Here is a 21995-nt window from a genome sequence, read left to right on the forward strand (position 1 = left end):
AAAATAAATATAGACACTAAAATATATCTATAAATAGATATATGCACTAAAATAAATAAATATAAATAACTATAGACACAAAAATAAATAAATAAAAATAAATAGACACAAAAATAAAATAAATAAAAATAAATATAGACACTAAAATAAATAAATAAAAATAAATATAGACACTAAAATAAATCTATAAATAGATATATACACTAAAATAAATAAATAAAAATAAATATAGACACTAAAATAAATCTATAAATAGATATATATACACTAAAACAAATAAATATAAATAACTATAGACACAAAAATAAATAAATAAAAATAGACACAAAAATAAAATAAATAAAAATAAATATAGACACTAAAATAAATAAATATAAATAACTATAGACACTAAAATAAATCTATAAATAGATATATACACTAAAATAAATAAATATAAATAACTATAGACACTAAAATAAAATAACTATAGACACTAAAATAAATCTATAAATAAATATAGACACTAAAACAAATAAATATAAATAACTATAGACACAAAAATAAATAAATAAAAATAAATAGACACAAAAATAAAATAAATAAAAATAAATATAGACACTAAAATAAATAAATAAAAATAAATATAGACACTAAAATAAATCTATAAATAGATATATACACTAAAATAAATAAATAAAAATAAATATAGACACTAAAATAAATCTATAAATAGATATATATACAATAAAACAAATAAATATAAATAACTATAGACACAAAAATAAATAAATAAAAAGACACAAAAATAAAATAAATAAAAATAAATATAGACACTAAAATAAATAAATATAAATAACTATAGACACTAAAATAAATCTATAAATAGATATATACACTAAAATAAATAAATATAAATAACTATAGACACTAAAATAAAATAACTATAGACACTAAAATAAATCTATAAATAGATATATACACTAAAACAAATAAATATAAATAACTATAGACACAAAAATAAATAAATAAAAATAGACACAAAAATAAAATAAATAAAAATAACTATAGACACTAAAATAAATAAATAAAAATAACTATAGACACTAAAATAAATAAATAAAAATAAATAAAGACACTAAAATAAATAAATAAAAATAACTATAGACACTAAAATAAATAAACAAAAATAAATATAGACATTAAAATAAATAAATAAAAATAAATATAGACATTAAAATAAATAAATACAATACATATAGACATTAAAATAAATTAAAAAAAATATATAGACACTAAAACAAATAAATATAAATACTATAGACACAAAAATAAATAAATAAAAATAGACACAAAAATAAATAAATAAAAATAGACACAAAAATAAATAAATAAAAATAAATATAGACACAAAAATAAAATAAATAAAAATAAATATAGACATTAAAATAAAAAAATAAAAAAATAAATAGACATTAAAATAAATAAATAAAAATAAATATAGACACTAAAATAAATAAATAAAAATAAATATAGACACTAAAATAAATAAATAAAAATTAATATAGATACCAAAATAAAATAAATATAGACACTAAAATAAATAAATAAAAATAAATATAGACACTAAAATAAATAAATAAAAATAAATATAGACACTAAAATAAAATAAATATAGACACTAAAATAAATAAATAAAAATAAATATAGACACTAAAATAAATCAATTAAAATAAATATAGACACTAAAATAAATCAATAAAAATAAATATAGACATTAAAATAAATCAATAAAAATAAATATAGACACTAAAATAAATCAATAAAAATAAATATAGACATTAAAATAAATCAATAAAAATAAATAAAGACACTAAAATAAATAAATAAAAATAACTATAGACACTAAAATAAATAAATAAAAATAACTATAGACACTAAAATAAATAAATAAAAATAACTATAGACACTAAAATAAATAAATAAAAATATAGACATTAAAATAAATAAATACAATAAATATAGACATTAAAATAAAAAATAAAAAAATATATATAGACACTAAAACAAATAAATATAAATAGACACAAAAATAAATAAATAAAAATAGACACAAAAATAAATAAATAAAAATAAATATAGACACAAAAATAAAATAAATAAAAATAAATATAGACACTAAAATAAATAAATACAAATAAATATAGACATTAAAATAAATAAATACAAATAAATATAGACATTAAAATAAATAAATACAAATAAATATAGACACTAAAATAAATAAATACAAATAAATATAGACACTAAAATAAAATAAATATAGACACTAAAATAAATAAATAAAAATAAATATAGACACAAAAATAAAATAAATAAAAATAAATATAGACACTAAAATAAATAAATACAAATAAATATAGACATTAAAATGAATAAATAAAAATAAATATAGACATTAAAATAAATAAATAAAAATAAATATAGACACTAAAATAAAATAAATATAGACACTAAAATAAAATAAATATAGACACTAAAATAAATAAATAAAAATAACTATAGACACTAAAATAAATAAATAAATAAAAATAAATATAGACACTAAAATAAATAAATAAAAATAAATAAAGATACTAAAATAAATATATCTATAATTAACTATAGACACTAAAATAAAACAAAACTCTGTATATTTCTAACTATAGACTTTATATAAATAAATAAATATTCATTAAAACAATTATAGAAATGTAGACTGTAGAAATCAGATTTTCAGATTTTCCAATGTAAATAGCATCTGTATATTCATATATTAATACCATCAAATGACCATGTTTGTACAGAAACCAAAACAACATGCACGTGTCTCTTAAAAAAACATAAAGCTCTCGGTGTCTCCAAACTTCAGACGAACACATGAATGATAAATAAAGATCAGAGTTACAGAATTGGTCAAAGACCCGAGTTCTCTTCCAGGACGAAGATGAGTCTGAACTCAGAGCAGGTGGCTCTCGCAGGCCTGGTGTTCCAAACCTACGTGACGGAGCATCACAGGAACGAGGTGTTGCAGATCCTGCGGGAACCTAATGATGACGCTCATTACTCGCTCGTGGTTAACGCCATGACCTTATTCGAGGCGAACATGGAGGTGGCCGAGTATTTCAACGCTTTCCCAATCCAGGTGCTGCCCATATTCGACGAGGCTCTTCACACCGCCGCTCTCGCCGTCTCTCGGTCTGAGCCATCACCGAGCTCCTGTAGGATGAAACGCAACCTGCATGTCCGCATCTCGGGTAAGACGAGGGCGTACCAGAGAGGGGGATAGTCGTTACCAGTGTGCAGTCCGGAATGATACACCGGGTCTTTAAGACCTATCCGCATTAGTAGCGTTTTAAAGGAACGATACGATCATCCTGAATTCCAGTCAAAACCGGTTTTGCGGTCTGAAAATGTAAAACCTGTCTCAGAAGGTCGTTAGTTCAAATCCCAGCCACATCAAGCTGCCACGTCTGGGCCCCTGTACAAGGCCCCTGTACAAGGCCCCTAAGCCTCTATCTATCTATGTTGGCAAAAGTATTGGGTCACCTGGTCATAAGGATGGTGTGTGATTTTTGAGCATCACATTCCACATTTAGTCCCAATTTGCTCTTATAATTCCCTCCACTCTTCTGGGAAGATGTTCCACTAGATTTTGGAGTGTGCTTATTGATATTTGTGTTCATCAGCCACAAGGGTGTTTATGAAAGGCAGGTACTGATGTAGGTGACAGCGTTTACATTCATCCCGAAGGTGTTCAGTAGGGATGAGATCAGAGCTCTATAGCAGCAAGATCTTCATCTCCAAAGCATTTAAACTAGATCTCCAAGGAGCTCACTTTGTGCACAGAGGCATCGCCATGCTGGAACAGGTTTGGGTTTCCGAGTTCAAGCGAACGCAAAATTTTATTATAGCGCCATCTAAAGACGTCCTGTACGATTGAGATCCTCCAGATTTGTGGTAACAGTTTGGAAAAGAACGACATAAAGTAGGAAAGGTCAGGTGTCCCAATACTTTTGGCAATATAGTGTATATGCAGTTACATTAAAATTTTTGTATCCAAGTTTCCAAACTTGTGGCTACATCTGTTGTTTATAGTTTAGTTCGTATTGTTGCTATTTTGCACAATTGTTGTTAAATGATATGTTGAAAAGAACTCGGCGGAGAAGCATTTTTTTTAAGTTTGTTTGAAAAAACACTCGTTTCCGATACTTTCGTTTTTTGTTTTTCCCAGTTTGTTGTGATACTTGCAGTCAAAAATTCAAAAAGTGTGATTATTTTATTGCTTTAGTTTTTCAGTTTCGATTAATAAAATCTCACAAAATTAAAAAGTCTACTGTTAATACAATCAATTACACAAAAAGATTTATTATCTGAAGCCGGGTTTCGTTTTTGTTTTGTTTTTTCGACCGAGTGCATCCGGAATTTTCGGTTTCAGCCCAAAATTGTCATTTTCAATGCATCCCTAAATAAAACGACTCGGATGATTTATCAGTCGCAAGTGATCTGCTCGGGTGCTTTGATTTTCACTTTGGCTATGAACCTGACCCTGATTTGAAGCCACGCCCTTTTCCCATTTCCTATGTTGTTCTTGACGGAATGATGGTTTTTGGTAAATATGAATTATTGCATCTATGAGGGTTTATTATACCATTTTAAAATAAAGATTGACAGTCTTTACCAGTGGTTGACTCTAACGTAGTAAATGTAATTCTTTACTGTACTTAAGAAGTTTTTTCACATATCTGTACTTTACTAAGTATTTCCATTTAGGGAGATTTTTACTTTTACTCCATATGTGGGGGCAGGCTGTAGTTTGGGGACCTCTGGTGGAGACAGTAAGTCATTACAGTGGAATTGCTTTAAATCTTTTTTTTATTATTTCATTATCTTTAATTTTGTAATTAATTTATTTTTTATATAAAGGTCTCCAGCCGTCACTTTCGTTCATACAGTTTTATTAGAGAGGAATTAAAGATGAACCGTAGAAAATCCTGGAAGCTCCTTTAACCAGAAACACAATCGTGAGATCTTCTGGAATCAGACTGCAAAAAGCTGCAGGTTGTTCTTTACTCAGGGACATGATGAGAGCATAATGGACAATCTATAAATAGCACAGAGGGAAAGAAAGAGGGAGGGAGAAGAAGGCGGTGGTTATCAGACAGCATCTCGGGTCTTTGCTGAAGGACGGCGTTACGTTCAGAGTTTCAGGGACATAAAGCCAATGTATGAGAAACCGAGAGCAAAATCTTTCATCCCTGATGACGTTTTCGTGGTGAAATGTTGAACCATTACTTTAATTACTGAGACACTCTCAGATATGAGCGATCAGGAAGTGCGGACGTCATCGCGTCACCGTTTTCTGCACACGGGAGGAACCGCAGCGTGCTCTTGTCTCCTTCTAATTAAAATTATTAAGGCATTGCTTTTGTTATACAGCACTGACCTTTTTTCTGAATACTTTCAGGGTTAAGACAAACATTTTCTGAAATTTGTTTTCAAATTTCTTATCCTTTTTTTTTTTTTTTTTTTTTCTTTTTCCTTTTTCCTTTAATCAGATTTTTTAACTTAATTTTTTTCCACCAAAGGTCGAGAGCTTCTCTGGAGATGGGTTTACAGTGCCATCTAGTGGATATGGATATTATGCAACAGTGTGTATATTGTATTTATAAATTTTTTTATCGTAAAACTTATACTGGAATTTACTGTATAATCAAAGTATTTAGACACCCGCCTTTTTCAGTCATATGCTCCTGTGCACAAAGCATGAAGATATGCTATATATATATATATATATATATATATATATATATATATATATATATATATATATATATATATATAATATACTTACTATATACTGTATGGAATTGTCAGGATTTTCTCCTTTTCATAAGAAGTTGGAAATAATTGTTAAAGAATCGTGCAACCGAAATGAACGAAAACCGAACCAAAAGCCCGGTACCAAAAAATGGTGATAATGAAAATATGGAAGATGATGAAGGTGTACAAGTAGAATGTATACGTATATCTTACAGTCCATCATGTTTGAAACTCCAGGTTTGCCCGTGTGCCCCGAAATGACCCGAGAGCACATTCCCAAAGCCCGGGACGTAGGCCACTTCCTGTCTGTCACCGGCACAGTCATCCGCACCGGGGTGACCAAAGTGCTGGAATACCAGCGGGACTACATGTGCAGCAGGTGCAGACACGTGTTCTCCGTGCAGGCCGACTTCGAGCAGTACTACAGCTTCACCCCTCCAAGCCGCTGCCCCAGCGAGGACGAGTGCACCTCCTTCAAATTCACCTGCCTGGCAGAACGAGACGCCCCGCTATCATCCTGCAGAGACTACCAGGAGATTAAGATCCAAGAGCAGGTCAGGATCTCTGTGGAAAAATAAGCGATATTGACTGTACAATTATATCATGATTTGTATTTTTTTTTTTTTTTTTGTGGATTTTATCAATAATTGTTATTGTGCTGGTACTTTAAGGACCATGGACAGCAGACTCCTAAAATGTTTTATTAATCTTTTCCAATAAGTCATCGATTTTGACCTTTTTTTTTATGGGAATTTTTTTATTCTCATGAACCATATTTTTTTTCTGAAAGTGTGCATCAGTTTTGGAGTGAAATTCTTACATTTAATAATTTAATTAGAATAATAAGACATTTTCACTGTTACCAAGCAAATTAACATCATTATCAACTAAATTTATCAATGAAACAAGATTCATCCGAATTGCCATTTCTAAGCATTTTCAATGTTAAACGCAGTTTAGAGGAACATCTAATGCTTTAACCTGCTGTTACAAATTCATAAATAATGCATTGATATTCAGAGAATATTTAAAACAGGGGGTCTTCAACGTTTTTTTAGGTAAGTTACCACTTAGGCGATAGAGACATGATCCCCTGATACAAAATGTGTCAAACACGGCCATTGATTTTAATAAAAAAACAATCAAATTATGCAAGTAAAATTATGATATTATGATATATAAAAAATTATAATTTGTGATTCAACATTAATTAGCGAACTCCCAACACTACCGCCGTGGACCACTAGGGGTCGCGGAACCCCGTTTGAAGAGCCATGATTTTAAAAAATGAGATGTTACTTTAAATGTGTCACCGTAAGCGAGTCATTGCAAGTGATTCGTTCAAGATTCAAGATTTTTATTGAGATGTTTGCCTGGTAGAATGCTTGTGTTCTTCCCACAAGCCAGCAGACTTCTCAATGTGAGATGCAAAACTGTGCCGTAGCGAAATCGAGCAAAAACGGTCAATGTCGTGTCTAAAACGAAATGGACGATATCCTAGACGATATAAATCATACACCTGTATTGTGTGGCATCCGAAACCGAATCCGATCCTCTCAGCTAATTGAAGATAGATGGTGACTGTAATGTCCTCCTGAGTAATGGAGTTATGATGGTATTTTGCAGGTACAGAGACTCTCCGTAGGCAGCATCCCTCGCTCCATGCTGGTCATTTTAGAAGACGATCTGGTAGATGGCTGCAAATCCGGTAAGCAAAATTGCTTATGGGAAAAATACTAGTTAACTGCCTGCTGAATTCTGTATAAATGTATGCAGGATGAGGATGTGCTTGTTCGCTTGGTTTGGGGTTGCCATTTAGGGCATTTAAGTATAAAAGTATATAGTATAAACAAATTTTATCTTCCTCAAACCCTCAAAAACTCAAAACTCAAAAATCTCAAACCCACTTATCTCGCCCTCGGTTAACTCGCCAACCCTATTAAGTCGACATTTTTGAAGTGGAACCGCCAAATTCTCACTTTGTCTAAGCATTTTTTAATCGCTTATGTCGATTTTTTTTATGTCGTCGCACCCTAATATCTCGAGCACAAGGGGGCAAATTTGCCACTTAACGTCGGTTATGTCAGGAATCCCCCTGCCAGGCCCCTTTCGGCGGCGGCATTCCCCGAAGCACCCTGCTTCTTCTCGGCGAGCTCCTCGCGTTCATGCTGATCACACACACCTGACTCTCATTCACTCACTCATCCCATCTCCTAGTTAAGCCCCTCCCCTCCACACACTCGCGGTCTGTTATTGTTTGTGCATGATCGTATGTGTTGGTTCATGGCGGTTGGTGTAATCGCATATACATATCCCGCTACGTACCCTTCTTCTCGGACTCCGCATTCTCTCAACGGCACCCCGGATTACCCCGATCCTGCTGTTTTCCATGTTCACGCTGTCTGCACCACGTTTATCCGTTGCTGCCCAGCGCTGCGCTTTTCATAGCACGGATCCGGGAAGTCTCTACACGAACTGTCTCTGCTTTTACAGAACTTCGTGGACCGCGCTCCCGGAGCGCACCACTGGATATTACTGCTTCGCTACAAGTATTGGTGGATAATCTCCTGAGTATTCTCAATAAACGTTGTTTGCGTTTACTTCGGCTTCCGCCTCCTTATCCGCATTACGGGTTATCTCGATCCGCATGACCAATCAAACAAATCGTGGCAACGCTGTTGTGTAAAAAAACCTCCAAAAACACGTGCATGCACATTCTCATTTAATAACGCATATCATGTACATAAAGAAATTTCAAGCAGGTTAATATACTGCCGCCATATTGGTTTCCGTTTATCTCGATCATCGGTTATTTTGACGCTTTTTGCCGTCCCCTAGGCCGGCGACATAACCGGGTTCCACTGTATTTATATATTCGCCAATAATGTAAATAAAATAACAAATATGTTTATGCATCTGGCAGACAAATTTATCCACAGTGACTTACAACCATCTCATTTATACACCTGAGCAGCTAAGGGTTGAAGGGCCTTACTCAGGGACCCGGGAGTTGTAGTTTGGTAAGAACTGGGAATTGAACTCACAACCTTCTGAGTAGAGGTCGACCTATGGATATTTCTGATACCGATAACCAACCAAATCAACCGATTTAAAGTTTTTTTTTTAAATGGATTCTGGATTAAAAAAATAAATAAAACATAACACTCCATGTAAAATAGTACTGAACTTTATTTAAAAAATATGTATAAATAAATAAAAGAAGTAATCATGAATATATTAATAAATAGAATTTTATAAATAATAAATTATAAAGAATAAATTTAATGAAAGTGATCCGGAAAAACTATCGGCATGGATTTTTGCCTCGACCTCTTTTAATAGCAGAGGAAAAATTTGCGTTTTGAATCGCAACCTTTATAATCAAATACAGATACGATTTGAGTAAAACGTTTTTAAAATTGAGTTTTTACAATATGTCTCTTGCAACGTTCAGATGTTTGGACCCCTGCTCAATACAATTGTGTTACTTAGCGCATCATCACAGTCTCCTTCTGTGTTTTTTCTCCAGGAGATGATATTACGGTATATGGGGTGGTATGGCAGCGCTGGAAGCCGCTGTACCAGGACTCTCGCTGTGACGTGGAGATTGTACTGAAGGCCAATTACATAGAAATCAACAACGATCAGTCCACAGCAGCAGTGGCCCTCGAAGACTTTCAGAAAGAATTCGAGGAATTCTGGGAAAATCACAAGCACAACCTTATAGCTGGTAAATATTTTTGTGATTTTAAATGTTGCGATATAAGAAAGTGGGTGATGCCTTTGGAGGAAGATTTGGCTTGTAATATTTAAGTATTATGGTGGGTGTGTTTTTTGTTTTTGGGTTTTTTTTCTCAGGAAAATTCTTGCTGTGTGGCTCGGTACCAAATGATCATAGGCCTGGTCTTTATTGATTAATGATTAGTAAAGTCTATGTAACATGGTTAATATAAATATAAACAAACTTTGTTTTTTTTCTATTCAAGATTATTTTTTTTGTTGTTGTTTTAACTATTTTCAGGCAGGAATCAGATCCTGATGAGTCTGTGCCCCCAGGTGTTTGGAATGTATGTGGTAAAGTTGGCTGTAGCCTTGGTTTTGGCAGGTGGAGTGCAGCGAGTTGATACTTCCGGAACGAAAGTGAGAGGTATGTGTTCCTCTTCTTCACGCCCACTGAATAAATAAAATGCTTTGAGGCATCTTACAAAAAAAAAACATGAACTCTGCAGTACATCACACCACACCGTGCTGTCATTTACTGTACTGTATGTAGATAGTAGGAACGTAAAGATACTATACATTTATTAGCAATATTTTATAATATACTATCAAATTACTATAAGGAAATATTAGGTGTGTGTATGTATATATATTTATATATATATATATATATATATATATATATATATATATATATATATATATATATATATAGTAAAAATTATAAGTAAATATACTATGAATTTATTAATATTCTATACTATAGAATTACAATAGGTAAGTAAATATACTATAAATATTCTTTAATATACTATAAATTTACCATAAGTGTAATGATATACTACACAATTACTATAAATATATAATAGTAACCAGTAATATTAATAATAATAATAGCACTTTAAATTAGTTTGAAGGAGAAACTAAAGAAACGATAACACAGTATGCATCAATATACACTTGAAGCTGGGAATACTGTCTCTAAAAATATATTCTGATCGAAAAAAAAAAGTTCAAAAGTGCTGTGCCATGAAGGTGTTTATTTTTCGGCAGGTGAGTCTCACCTCTTGCTAGTGGGCGACCCAGGCACTGGGAAATCTCAGTTTCTGAAGTACGCAGCAAAAATCACGCCTCGCTCGGTCCTCACTGCTGGCATCGGCTCTACTAACGCAGGTGCTGACTCAGCTTTAGTGGAAATGCTTCACTACACAAGGGAGGCAGTCAGGTAGCTGATTGTGTGTTGTGTGATCATTAGGTCTGACCGTAGCAGCAGTAAAGGACTCAGGAGAGTGGCACCTGGAGGCAGGAGCGCTGGTTCTCTCTGATGGAGGTCTGTGCTGCATTGATGAGTTTAACAGTATTAAAGAACACGACCGCACCAGCATCCACGAGGCCATGGAGCAGCAGACCATCAGTGTGGCCAAAGCTGGGTTAGCAATGCTTCACTTAGTTCTAAACCTCGTATACAAACTCATAAACATTTATTACCCCACATTGTTCAGGGTCCATACAGGTTTAAGTGATCATGCCTATATCATATGAATTTGCATATTATAGCTGATCGTGCATTTCTTATCTTAGCACTTGTACAAGCTTTCACTGGACACCACTGGATCCTGTGTGTCTTTCCACCTTCTGACATTAGTATTGTCTAACCTCTGTTCTCATCGCTCCTTTTTTTTTTTTTTTTTTTTTGTACTAGAGGTTGACTGATTAATTAGCACTGCTAAAATTTGTACCGATAGTTTTTCCAGGTTGCGTTATACAGTGGTACCTCGACATACCAGTTTAATTTGTTCCGTAATTTTGCTCCTATGTCAATTTGCTCGTATTTCAAAGCAAATTTTCCCATTGAAATTAATTGAAATGCCATTAATCTGTTCCAGCCCCCAAAATGCCACCCCAGTTGTTTTTATTTGTTTTTGAATAAGAAAAATTTATTTATAAAAGGATGTAACTGTTTTTATTGTTACTTTTTGTTTCTTTGAACACATGTCAATATTTATTTAAATAACTAATATATTATATTATTGAGCAAATTTTCATAATTTAGTTCTGGTATTTATTTTGTATTTTTGAGTAATAAAGTTTTATTTTGCGTTGATTTTTTTTGTTTCATTTTTAAAAATTCAGTCGATTAATCTGTTACCAGCAAGTATGATCCAACCTAGCTTTCTGTATTAGTAAAATCTATTATTGGTCGACCTCTAGTTTAGACCAATTTCACAGATCTGATAAGATTATAATAATTACTGAATGATTACTTTGTACACAGAAACATTTTGAATGTGTTATCTGCTTTATACTGTTTAAAATGAACTTGCAGTGAATTGTGTCTTGCTGTTTTGTTTTCTGAAAATGTTGGAAATGCTCTTTTCCTGCCTCGGCATATTATAGCTCTGTGAAATCTATGATCTGAGTGGACGCCAATGATGTATGTTTCTCTTGCGTACAGAATGGTGTGTAAACTGGACACGAGGACCACGATTCTTGCAGCCACCAACCCCAAGGGCCAGTACGACCCCAACGTGTCTGTGTCCGTCAACGTCGCTCTGGCCAGTCCACTCCTCAGCCGCTTTGACCTTGTTCTTGTCCTGCTGGACACCAAGAACCCGGAGTGGGACAAAATCATCTCCTCATTTATCCTCCAGAATAAAGGTTTTTTTTAACCTAATTCTAAATAATACGCCATGAGCGTGTCTCAATCCTAACTGACCAATGAATTCATTACACACTACACAATTTTACCTCAGAATTTCCTGTACTAGTCATTTTGGGGTGCTGTACTCTCTGCCAATCATTTATACCAGCAGATTCTTTCCCTTGTATTTTTTTTATTATTCCCATGTTATTGTACAAAATTGTGCTTGATGACATATTTATTTTTTGAGAGAAAGCAGGACAAGTCCTAGTGTCTCGTGTAGTCCAACAAACAGTACAACGATTCTCAGAACCCGAGATACAAAATGCCAGTTTTCTTTGTCTATGTTTGTGCTAAATTGGCATAAAAAGGGCTACATAATGAAAACGAAATTGAATTGCGGTTCATCTGTTTTCATCACCCTCATTATCATCGTCACCCCCCAAGGTGTCCCAAGTCAGTCTTCATCATTATGGAGCATGGAGAAGATGAGGGCGTACTTCTGCGTGATAAAGAGGCTGCAGCCGCGCATCACTCAAGACGCCAACTCCATCCTGACTCGCTATTACCAGCTACAGAGGCAGAGCGACAGCCGCAACGCCGCACGCACCACCATCCGCATGCTGGAGAGCCTCGGTCGCCTTGCAGAGGGTCCGCCCTTCTTTTCTTGAGCACGCACATACATTAAGTTGTGATTAATCATCGATTGACAGTCCTAGTATTCATTAATTAGTGGCTTGAATGTGAACTAAGAGAGAAAAATGTTTCTATAATTAATTTATCAAAACGTCACCTTAGGCAGTAAAAGTAGGTTTTGGATGAAAATATCACGTTCAACAGGCAAACTCATTATATACACGTAGGCTAAATGGTGAACGTTATACTGAACCAACATGGCTCCCGTTCCATACAGCAACGCCATGCAATTCCGATTTCACCATACAACAAGACGATGAGCCGAAGCCACAAATGCATCCGGGCTCTGTAAGCGTTATTTAGAACTCAAACAGTCGTCTGGAGTGTTTATCTGTCATGGAATGACCTGCTCAGTCACCAAACCTAAATGCTATTGAACTGCTCTGGGATGAACTGGATCACAAGAAAGAAATCTACTGAACTATTAAATGCTGAGAAGTTGTCCTGATGCTGAGAAGTTGTTTTTTATGCTTTAATATTTTTAGGAAAATCAAGTGGAACAGCTGGATAATTATCTATAATTTTTGGTCAAAGTAAATGTTTAGATTGTTACGTTACCGAATTTGTTGCATAGAAACAAAAGGAACGTGCACGTGTCACTCAAAAAACATAAAAGCAGTGTATATATATACATTCATCTCCCTTAATTCACATTCAATTCATCAATGAATAAATATTAATGCTGTCAATCGATTAAAATATTAAATCGCATGATTGTTATGCGTTATCTTGTATATTGATGCTTTATGCGAATGTGTTTTTATCGTTAGTCGAACCAAACTCAACATGGAGCATGAAGACACCAATATTCCTTGTGAATGTTTTAATGTCATTTAATGTCATCAACGTGACACCAAACGGAACTTTTGCTATGTTTCCACACGGACGGTTTTAATTACCGGACCTGTGCGTCATGGCGGAATTTGGTTCTTGATTTGAGACTCGGCGCATCAGCAAAACGATTGTTTAGTGATCACAAATGACTTTTTAGTGGAGTTTTATTTATTTTTTTTATATCTGAGTAAAGTAAGGACGTCCTGAATAAATGTGTGTTGCGCTGAAGGTTTTAATTGCGCCTCTCTTCTATTTATTTATTTGCATTTTTATTAAAAACGGTCAAACGTTATTAATTTGAACAGCCCTAATAAACAAACAATTTGAAAATGCACACTTGCCTTAGTAATCCTTATAATAATCACTTTCCTTTTTTTCTACCTTCCTGTTTCCAGCCCATGCCAAGCTGATGTTCAGAGAGACCGTGACGGTGGAGGATGCTGTGGTGGTGGTGTCTGTTATGGAGTGCTCCATGCAGGTAGGACAGAAGTAGTTCATATGCCACCTTGTGGTTTTATTAAAGGGCCCAGCTGTGCCAGTTTTGGGGCTGAACCCTGAACTCGTGAACTTCTAATAGTCATGTCAAGTGGCTTCATTATCATTTCATCCATATACAGTACACAGTGAAGTGGAAGAACGTTCCTCCAGGACCAAGGTGGTCAGTAAAACATCGAAACAAACCGACCTATATACAGGACTGCATCACTTACACATGTGTAATCAACATTTAGTGCAAAACAGAAAGAGGCTCTTACTGATCACATGTACATTACACCACTGTGAAATTCATTCCTGAGATGTTCGGAAGCTGGAGTCAGAGTGCAGAGTCAGCCATTATACAGCACTCCTGGAGCAGAGATGCAGCTTGGAGATACTGGAGCTTGAACCACTGACCTTCTGATCAGTAACTCAGTTGCTTTAATCAGTGAGCAACCACAACGCTATAATATAATATTTACTGGCTTAGTGGTGGCCCTTTTTTATTAAAACATTCTTATTAGAAGAATGTATAAAAGAATGCTGAATACAGAAAAACATAAAGTATTATTTTGTGGCAGTAGTTAATATAGACTTATATATAGACTTAATATAGTAGTTAATATTGCCTTATTCCGACTTTATTTCTCGCAATCCCAATTTTTTTTTCCCCACAATTCCAAATTCTCCGCACAATCCCGATTTCTTTTCTCACGATTCAGATTTTTTTTTTTCTCAGTTCCATTGGTTTTCTTGCAAGTCCAACTTTTTTCCTCCTAATTTTGACTCTTTCTTTGCAATTCTGGCTTTATTTTTCTGCAATCCCGACTCTATTTTCTCACGATTCGGACTAATTTTTTTTCTCTCTCTCTCTCTCTCTCTCTCTCTCTCTCTCTCTCTCTCTCTCTCTCTCTCTCTCTCTCTCTCTCTCAATTCCATTGGTTTTCTCGCAATTTTGACTTTTATTTTTGCGCAATTCCAAATTTATTTCTTACAATTCCAACGTTTTCTTGCAATTCTAATTTTATTTCTTGCAATTCTGATTATTTTTTTTCCCTGCAATTCCAAATTCATTTCTCGGACTTTTTACTGCCCATCGGGCAGCGTCACCCCCCTCTGTAGTACCAAAATCTTCACACCTTGAAAATGAAATTTTTAATCGATCTGTGAAACAATGGATAAAATCATAGAGTAGACTATTTTAGGTGTGGTTTCAGAAACCGCTCTGTCCCGTACCTGCAGACACAGCTACTGTACCCTCAGCTCCTGTCTGCTTTGTACATGCGTTGTATTGTAACATAACAGCAGGAGCAGAAGTGATGGCTCAACCTTTTGGTTGTTGGAAAAGAACTCGCGAATCGCGAGGAATAAAGTCAGAAATTGGCAGAAATAAAGACGTGTGGCATGCATGTGTTTGTCCACAGGGTGGCGCACTGCTCGGGAACGTGAACGCTCTGCACACGTCGTTCCCTGATGACCCTGGAGAGCAGTACAGAAGTCAGTGTGAGATTGTGCTGGAGGGTCTGGGACTGACTCACATCCTCACAAAAGAGCTACAGAGACTCTCCGGGTAAAGACCATGTTAATAGTGTCATCCCTAATTAACACCGAATACATGCCCTTAGACACTCTGATTCATTCCTCATCATCACCAGGAGGAGAAATGAACGATTCAAGAAGGCTTTAAAATGAATTACGTGTAAAAATGTGTCTACAGACAGTACAGCGCCTCCTGACCTTGTGACTAAACACATGGAAAACTGGGAAATTAAAACATTATTTTAGATGTTAAATGTGGTCTTGAAAATCTTTAGGGAACTCTGAATATTTGAGTCTGGAAAAGTATGGAATTTTGAAATGAAAAATGTCTAGGAAACCTGTGGAGAACTAAAAACTATTCCCCATGCCTAATTTTCATGCCTCCTTCCTCGTTCAGGAATCCACACATCTCTGATGAGCCGCCTGGAAGTAAGCGGCCGAGCGACGTTCATATGAGCGCTGAAGAGACGTCTGCCTCTGACCCAGGACTTGACTGGTTTTACAGCTTAACCAGTCCGTCTGAGGGGAGTTCAGCATTCCCAGCATCTCCCATTCGCTCCTCTACCCAGAAGCACCCAGGTGACATGCCGTGCCCCAGAGTGTTGCCTAGCAACAACGTTGAGGCCTTGGCGTGGGAGAAGCAGGCCGACGAGGGCGGTTTGGTGGTGCAAAAGATCTCCAAAAAGCTCAGGACTAAAAGATTGAAAGAAATAAACACAGAAAAATCTCCGACTAAAGGAATGAGCAATGCGGATGAAAGTTTGAATGCGGAATCTTCTTTAAGCGCACTTCCATGCCACAGCACGCCTGCGGTGGACCGGAAACAACCTTCTAAAAGAAAAGCACCCGTGATGGAACAATCAGAGAGTGCAAATGTGCAGGTCGATCTATCGAGCTTCACCTTCAGGCCCAGAGCGAGAGTGATACACGCAGCTCAGGATGGAATTTCAAATCAGGCTCATGAAATGGATCCCAAAATTGCCACAGAACATAAGAAGGAGAGGAAACAGTGTTCTAAACAGCCAGCAGAGGGCAGCAGTGCGTGCAAGAAGCTCCGAGTGCGAGTCCAGGCTGAAGTCGGAGAGATTCCCTCCGGAAAGTCTCTAGAGAGAAACGGAATAGCTGCCGACGCCAAGCACAAACGTCAGCAGCTCATCCACAGCCTGAACGTTCGGCCTCCAGACGAGCCTGATTCCTCCGTTCAGCCACACCGGACTAACGTCGCCTCCTCCACCCTGGCCAAGCTCTCAACGTTCTCTTTCGCCCCCTCTTCTGAGGAAAAGACCCGCCAGAATCTTACCACAGCTCCACCACAGCAGAACAACACCCCGGTTTCCAAGGACATCGTAATGGAAAAAAAAGATGGAAAAGAAACGACGCACCCAATCGCCACGAGCGCGAAGCAGAAAATCCAGACAAACCCGAGCGGGACACACGCAAGAGCTGAGATGTGTGATGAACAATCCGAGAGCTCCAGGAAGAGGAAGTGTTTTGAGTTGAACTCGGGACGTCCCAGAGGTCTTTTCTCTGGGCTTTCTTTCTTCAGTGCCTCTATTGTAGACGACGAAGCTCTTGATGTCGATTGGGACGAGGAGTCCAGAATCAAAGCAAATATATAGATTTATTGATGAAATCTCAAAGTTAACAGAAATAAATTAGCAGTAAAGGATTTCCTCCAGCAGTCGAATCTCTCTTTAGTATCGCCATAGGTTATGGTCTAAAAGAGTAAAGAACAAAACCCATGGGGCAGATGAGGAATTTCACTGTATAATGCCAATTCTAAACTCCACCAATAAAGGCACAAGCGAACATCGTAGCAAAGCATTTTATGGAGTTTCAAGTGAGTCACACCCATTTATCTACACTAGCATTCCCACAGCTTCCACCCTACTGAATATGTAGTGCCATCCTCAAACATAATCCACAGAACAAACAATATGTTAAATACCCCGACAGCTGCCCTCAGCCTCTTATTACCCATTATTCACAAGTAATAGAACAGGACATGGTGTGTTCTTTAGTCCCTGGTGATCAAATATACACTAAAAATGGTGTGAGACTAAAATGCTGTAGCTGTATGTATGTATGTATGTGTGTATATATATATATATATATATATATATATATATATATATATATATATATATATATATATATATATATATATATATATATATTGCAGCTTGTATAACAGATTTACTTCTTCTAAAAATAACGAGGTACAGCCAGTATTTTCTAAATAACTGGCAACAAAAGTGAGTACACCCCCCCAAAGTGATAACAGCTGTACTATTCATCACGTTTGTTTTTCTGCTTGACAGGACCAGACAAATTTGAGTATTAGAGCAGTTCAAATTTGGTGCTTTGAGTACAATTCTCTCATACTGACCACTGTTCAACATGCACCTCATGTAAAGAGTCTCTGAGGATTTAAGAATTTGAATTGTTGCTCTCCATGAAGATGATGAGGCTATAAGAATTTCAGTATCACCCTGAAACTGAGTTACAGTACAGTGGTCAGGGTCATACAGAGGTTTTCTAAGACGGGTTCCACTCGTAAGGCCTCGTAAGGGTCGAGTCCTCGTGCTGCACACTGCAACAAGTCGGTTTGCAGGCCGTCGTCCCTGAAGGAAGCCTCTTCTGAAGCTGACTCATAAGAAAAATCTCAGTTTGCTGAAGACCAAAAGCATGAATTAGTGGAACCATGTCCTGTGGTCTGATGAGACGAAGATAAACTTGTTTGGCTCAGATGGTGTTGATCATGTGTGGCGAAAATGTATATGTATTTATATATACATGTGATTTTATATATAATATATATACACACACAGTGCATACGTTGTATGGAGAGAGAAAAAGAAACTTTCTATTATTTTATATATTTTTTGGATTATGTGAAATGAAAATCTGTTCTAAGGTTCTGCCAAGTTATGAATCAACAGTAAAAACTGCACTCTGTTCTCATTCCTGCTCTTTAATCAGCAAGTATTCGTTCCTTCGTGCTCCCCTGTGTTTAGTGATGGAAAGACACGCCAACTGTATCATCACACTTTTCGTATAGCCGCAGTTTCTTGACCACTTCCTTCAGCAGCGCAGTATAACTGCTGACCGAACCGCAGCTGATCGTTACGCTGCATTTAGCTCGGTGTTATTCTCCTCTGCGTTACTGTTAGAAACATGCTTTTATTTGTCATATGTACTTTACAACACCATGAAATTCTTTCTTCGCATGTCCCAGCGATGTTATGAAGCTGGGGTCAGAGCACAGGATCAGCCATGTTGGTTAAGGGCCTTGCTCAAGAGCCCAACAGTTGCAGCTTGCCAATACTGGAGACTCCCAACCTTCCAAACCACCCAGCAGTTGCATCTGTCTGGTTATGAAATGCTTTCTGGGTGACGGGTGTTTATAAAAAATCTATAATGATGAATGAGAAACTTCTGAGGAGGCCTCGAAATGGAGCAAATAAATAATATACTGGAGTCCAGCCTGTTTGTTGGTGCAAATCAATTAGACCACCTTAAACAGCAGATGGGATGATACCGGATCTCAGAGAACCTGCCAAAAGTTACAAAATTGCTGTCAAATATTCCACTTAACTTTAAAGCAATATTGTTTTTTTTGTTTTTGTTTTTTCTTTCTGTTTATGGATTAGCAAAATGTATGTTAGCCTTATCAATTCAGATGTCAGCTGGTCTAATCCAACATTTATTCACTTTCATTGTCCAGTATTAGGGATGAGCATATTCATAACTGAGGTCGATGCGAATAACATCTTGATGCCTAGCCAACCATACGATACCTTAAAGACCGATTTGATACGATTCGCCACTTATTACGAGTGCGATACGATTTTAATACGATACAATGAAATAAACATGCAATTCAATATGGTACTGTACAGATGGTTCACTTTTAGTTCAGACAGACAGCAAATCATCAATTAATCATTAAGTGCGTTCTGACTTCAAACGCAAACAGGCCTTTGTAGTGCTAAAAAAAGTAAAGATGAAACAAAACCAGACGTTCTTTTCCTGTTCTGTGTGCAGGAAGTTACAGCTCTACCTCTGCCATGTTAATCTGCTTTCTATGTGACTCTCAGGACACGCCTCGGTCTCCGTAGTGGTGCTGAGAGAACGCGTTCAAGAAACCAAACTACATATCAAATATTGGTCTCAAATTCTTGGTCACTTCTAAACATTGACTGTATAATAAAAAATATATAAATCAATCTTATTTTACAGACGCAAATATGTTATAAACAATAGCGACTTTTTAACATATTTGGGGCAGAAAAAAAAAGATTGATTTATATATAATTATTAGTAGTTTTATGCTTTTTTGTAACTTACCATCCCTAATATACAAGCCAGCCATTAATAGATTCTGTGACAATATAATGTACCAAATTAATATTTGAGTCGGGAATTCAAACGTGGTTCCAAGACATTCATTCTTTCGCTCGCCCTTGAATGAGAAACCGAGAGCACGCCAGTCCTACTGTCTCCATTACTGAATGAGGTCTCGTCTCCAGCTCGAGACGGTCAATGTTTAGTCAATGTCAGACGGTGAGGTGAGGTTCGGCTTCGTGTTCCTCGCAGAGCCTGGCTGTGCTCCGGAGATAACGAGCGGTAACATGAGGAGTTAATGGATCCCGGCTTCCTGCAGACCAAGCACCGGCATCATCAATAATGAAGTGTTATTGACTTTAACGTCTCGCTCAGTGTCATCGAACTCGCACATATCCCCTCCTCTAACCATTACATCACCCTTGAAGCAGCCGGGTGCATTTTTTGTCTCTGTTTTTATTGTGTTAGTTGCAGACTGACCAATTATTTGTTCTATTGTAGGTCAGAAATCAGCTTCTGGAACGGCTCTGGGAGCGCTCTCTGTTCCAGGAAAATGTGATGTATGTAGGACGACGTTTGGAAATTCATCAGACTGCTCCTAGCATGTTTTACTAGCTCTGGATTATTCCTGCCTCAGGTTTACTGCAAGAGCACTGCGATTAAAAAAAATAAAATAAAGGTAATAAAGCTGTCATAATAACACAAGGTGAGATTCTCAATCAAGGCCCAGAACTCAATCCCGCTTCTGTGGCTGGGAGCTGGAGCTATTATTTTTCTTTCTTTCAGCTTCTCCCATTAGGGGTCGCCACAGCGGATCATCCGCATGTTTAATTTGGCACGTTTTTACGCTGGATGCCCTTCCTAACGCAACCCTCCCCATTTATCCGGGCTAATGGCTGGAGTTGGTTCCCTGACCAGGAATCGAACCCGGGCCGCAGCGGTGAGAGCGCCGCATTCTAACCACTAGACCACCAGGGAACCTTAAGAAACCTAAAGAAAATAACCACAAATAAAAACAAGATAAACATACATACATCACTTGAAAGCTATCCTAAAGCATTACGTTTCAAAAGAAGCTTTAAAAGAGATTTAGCGTGAATAATCCCAGTGAGAAGAGAAAGTCTGATCAATAAAGTGTAAATGGGTAGGAGGAACAACCAATACACCAGAATCGGTGGAACGAAGATCACGCCTGGGTGGGCAAATGGTTGAAAGTTGTGACAGATAATGTCCCATGTAATGCCTTATACATTATATTGGCAAAAGTATTGGGACACCTGACCTTTTCTGCTTATATGTGGTTCTTTTCCAAACTGTTACCACAAATCTGGAGGCACTCAATTCTACAGGACGTCTTTAGATGGCACTATCATAAAATTTTGCATTTTGAACTTGGAAACCCAAACCTGTTCCAGCATGGTGATGCCCCTGTGCACAAAGTGAGCTCCTTGAAGGTCTGGTTTTCATGCTTTGGAGAGGAAGATCTTGAGTGGCCTGCTATAGAGCTCTGATCTCTTTGGGATGAATGTGAACACTGACTGCACCCCAGGTCTCCTTACCTACATCAGTACCTGCCTTATATAACACCCTTGTGGCTGATGAACACAAATATCTAGCCTGCTAGCGCACAAGCATACACACGTCATCCAGATCATTGCATTATGCATGTAGCTCGGGGGTCTCCAATCTTTCGTATGCCAACGCCAAATTTCGTGTTGAATTGCTTGCAGACTTTGTGTGTGTGTACATCGGATTAGGTTGTATGTAAATTTGACGGTGGCCTTGAGCGATTTCTTGACCGTCATACTGTATTTATAGACATTTTCCCCAGAATGTTTTGACCCGCTAGTGCAACTTATCCACAGCGTGTTACTGGATCACGACCTGGTGGTTGGAGACC

At 36.4% G+C, this 21995-nt stretch overlaps 1 protein-coding gene across 1 annotated transcript in view; it reads left to right on the forward strand.

Annotated features, from left to right (window-relative positions):
* The window catches only part of mcm9 (minichromosome maintenance 9 homologous recombination repair factor), an 18707-nt gene extending 847 nt beyond the window's left edge, over window positions 1–17860 (forward strand). Inside the window, exons 2-13 of the mRNA XM_083562455.1 lie at window positions 2959–3275; window positions 6079–6395; window positions 7468–7549; window positions 9371–9571; window positions 9863–9988; window positions 10615–10734; window positions 10817–10991; window positions 12017–12219; window positions 12650–12853; window positions 14128–14210; window positions 15634–15779; window positions 16146–17860. Of these exons, the coding sequence (XP_083418581.1) occupies window positions 2966–3275; window positions 6079–6395; window positions 7468–7549; window positions 9371–9571; window positions 9863–9988; window positions 10615–10734; window positions 10817–10991; window positions 12017–12219; window positions 12650–12853; window positions 14128–14210; window positions 15634–15779; window positions 16146–17367 (3189 nt within the window). The 5' untranslated portion in view covers window positions 2959–2965 and the 3' untranslated portion in view covers window positions 17368–17860. The remainder of the gene's footprint in view (window positions 1–2958; window positions 3276–6078; window positions 6396–7467; window positions 7550–9370; window positions 9572–9862; window positions 9989–10614; window positions 10735–10816; window positions 10992–12016; window positions 12220–12649; window positions 12854–14127; window positions 14211–15633; window positions 15780–16145) is intronic.
* Window positions 17861–21995: the final 4135 nt, after the last annotated feature.

Source organism: Silurus aristotelis (assembly GCF_946808225.1).
Source record: "Silurus aristotelis genome assembly, chromosome: 15".
Lineage (NCBI taxonomy): Eukaryota > Metazoa > Chordata > Actinopteri > Siluriformes > Siluridae > Silurus > Silurus aristotelis.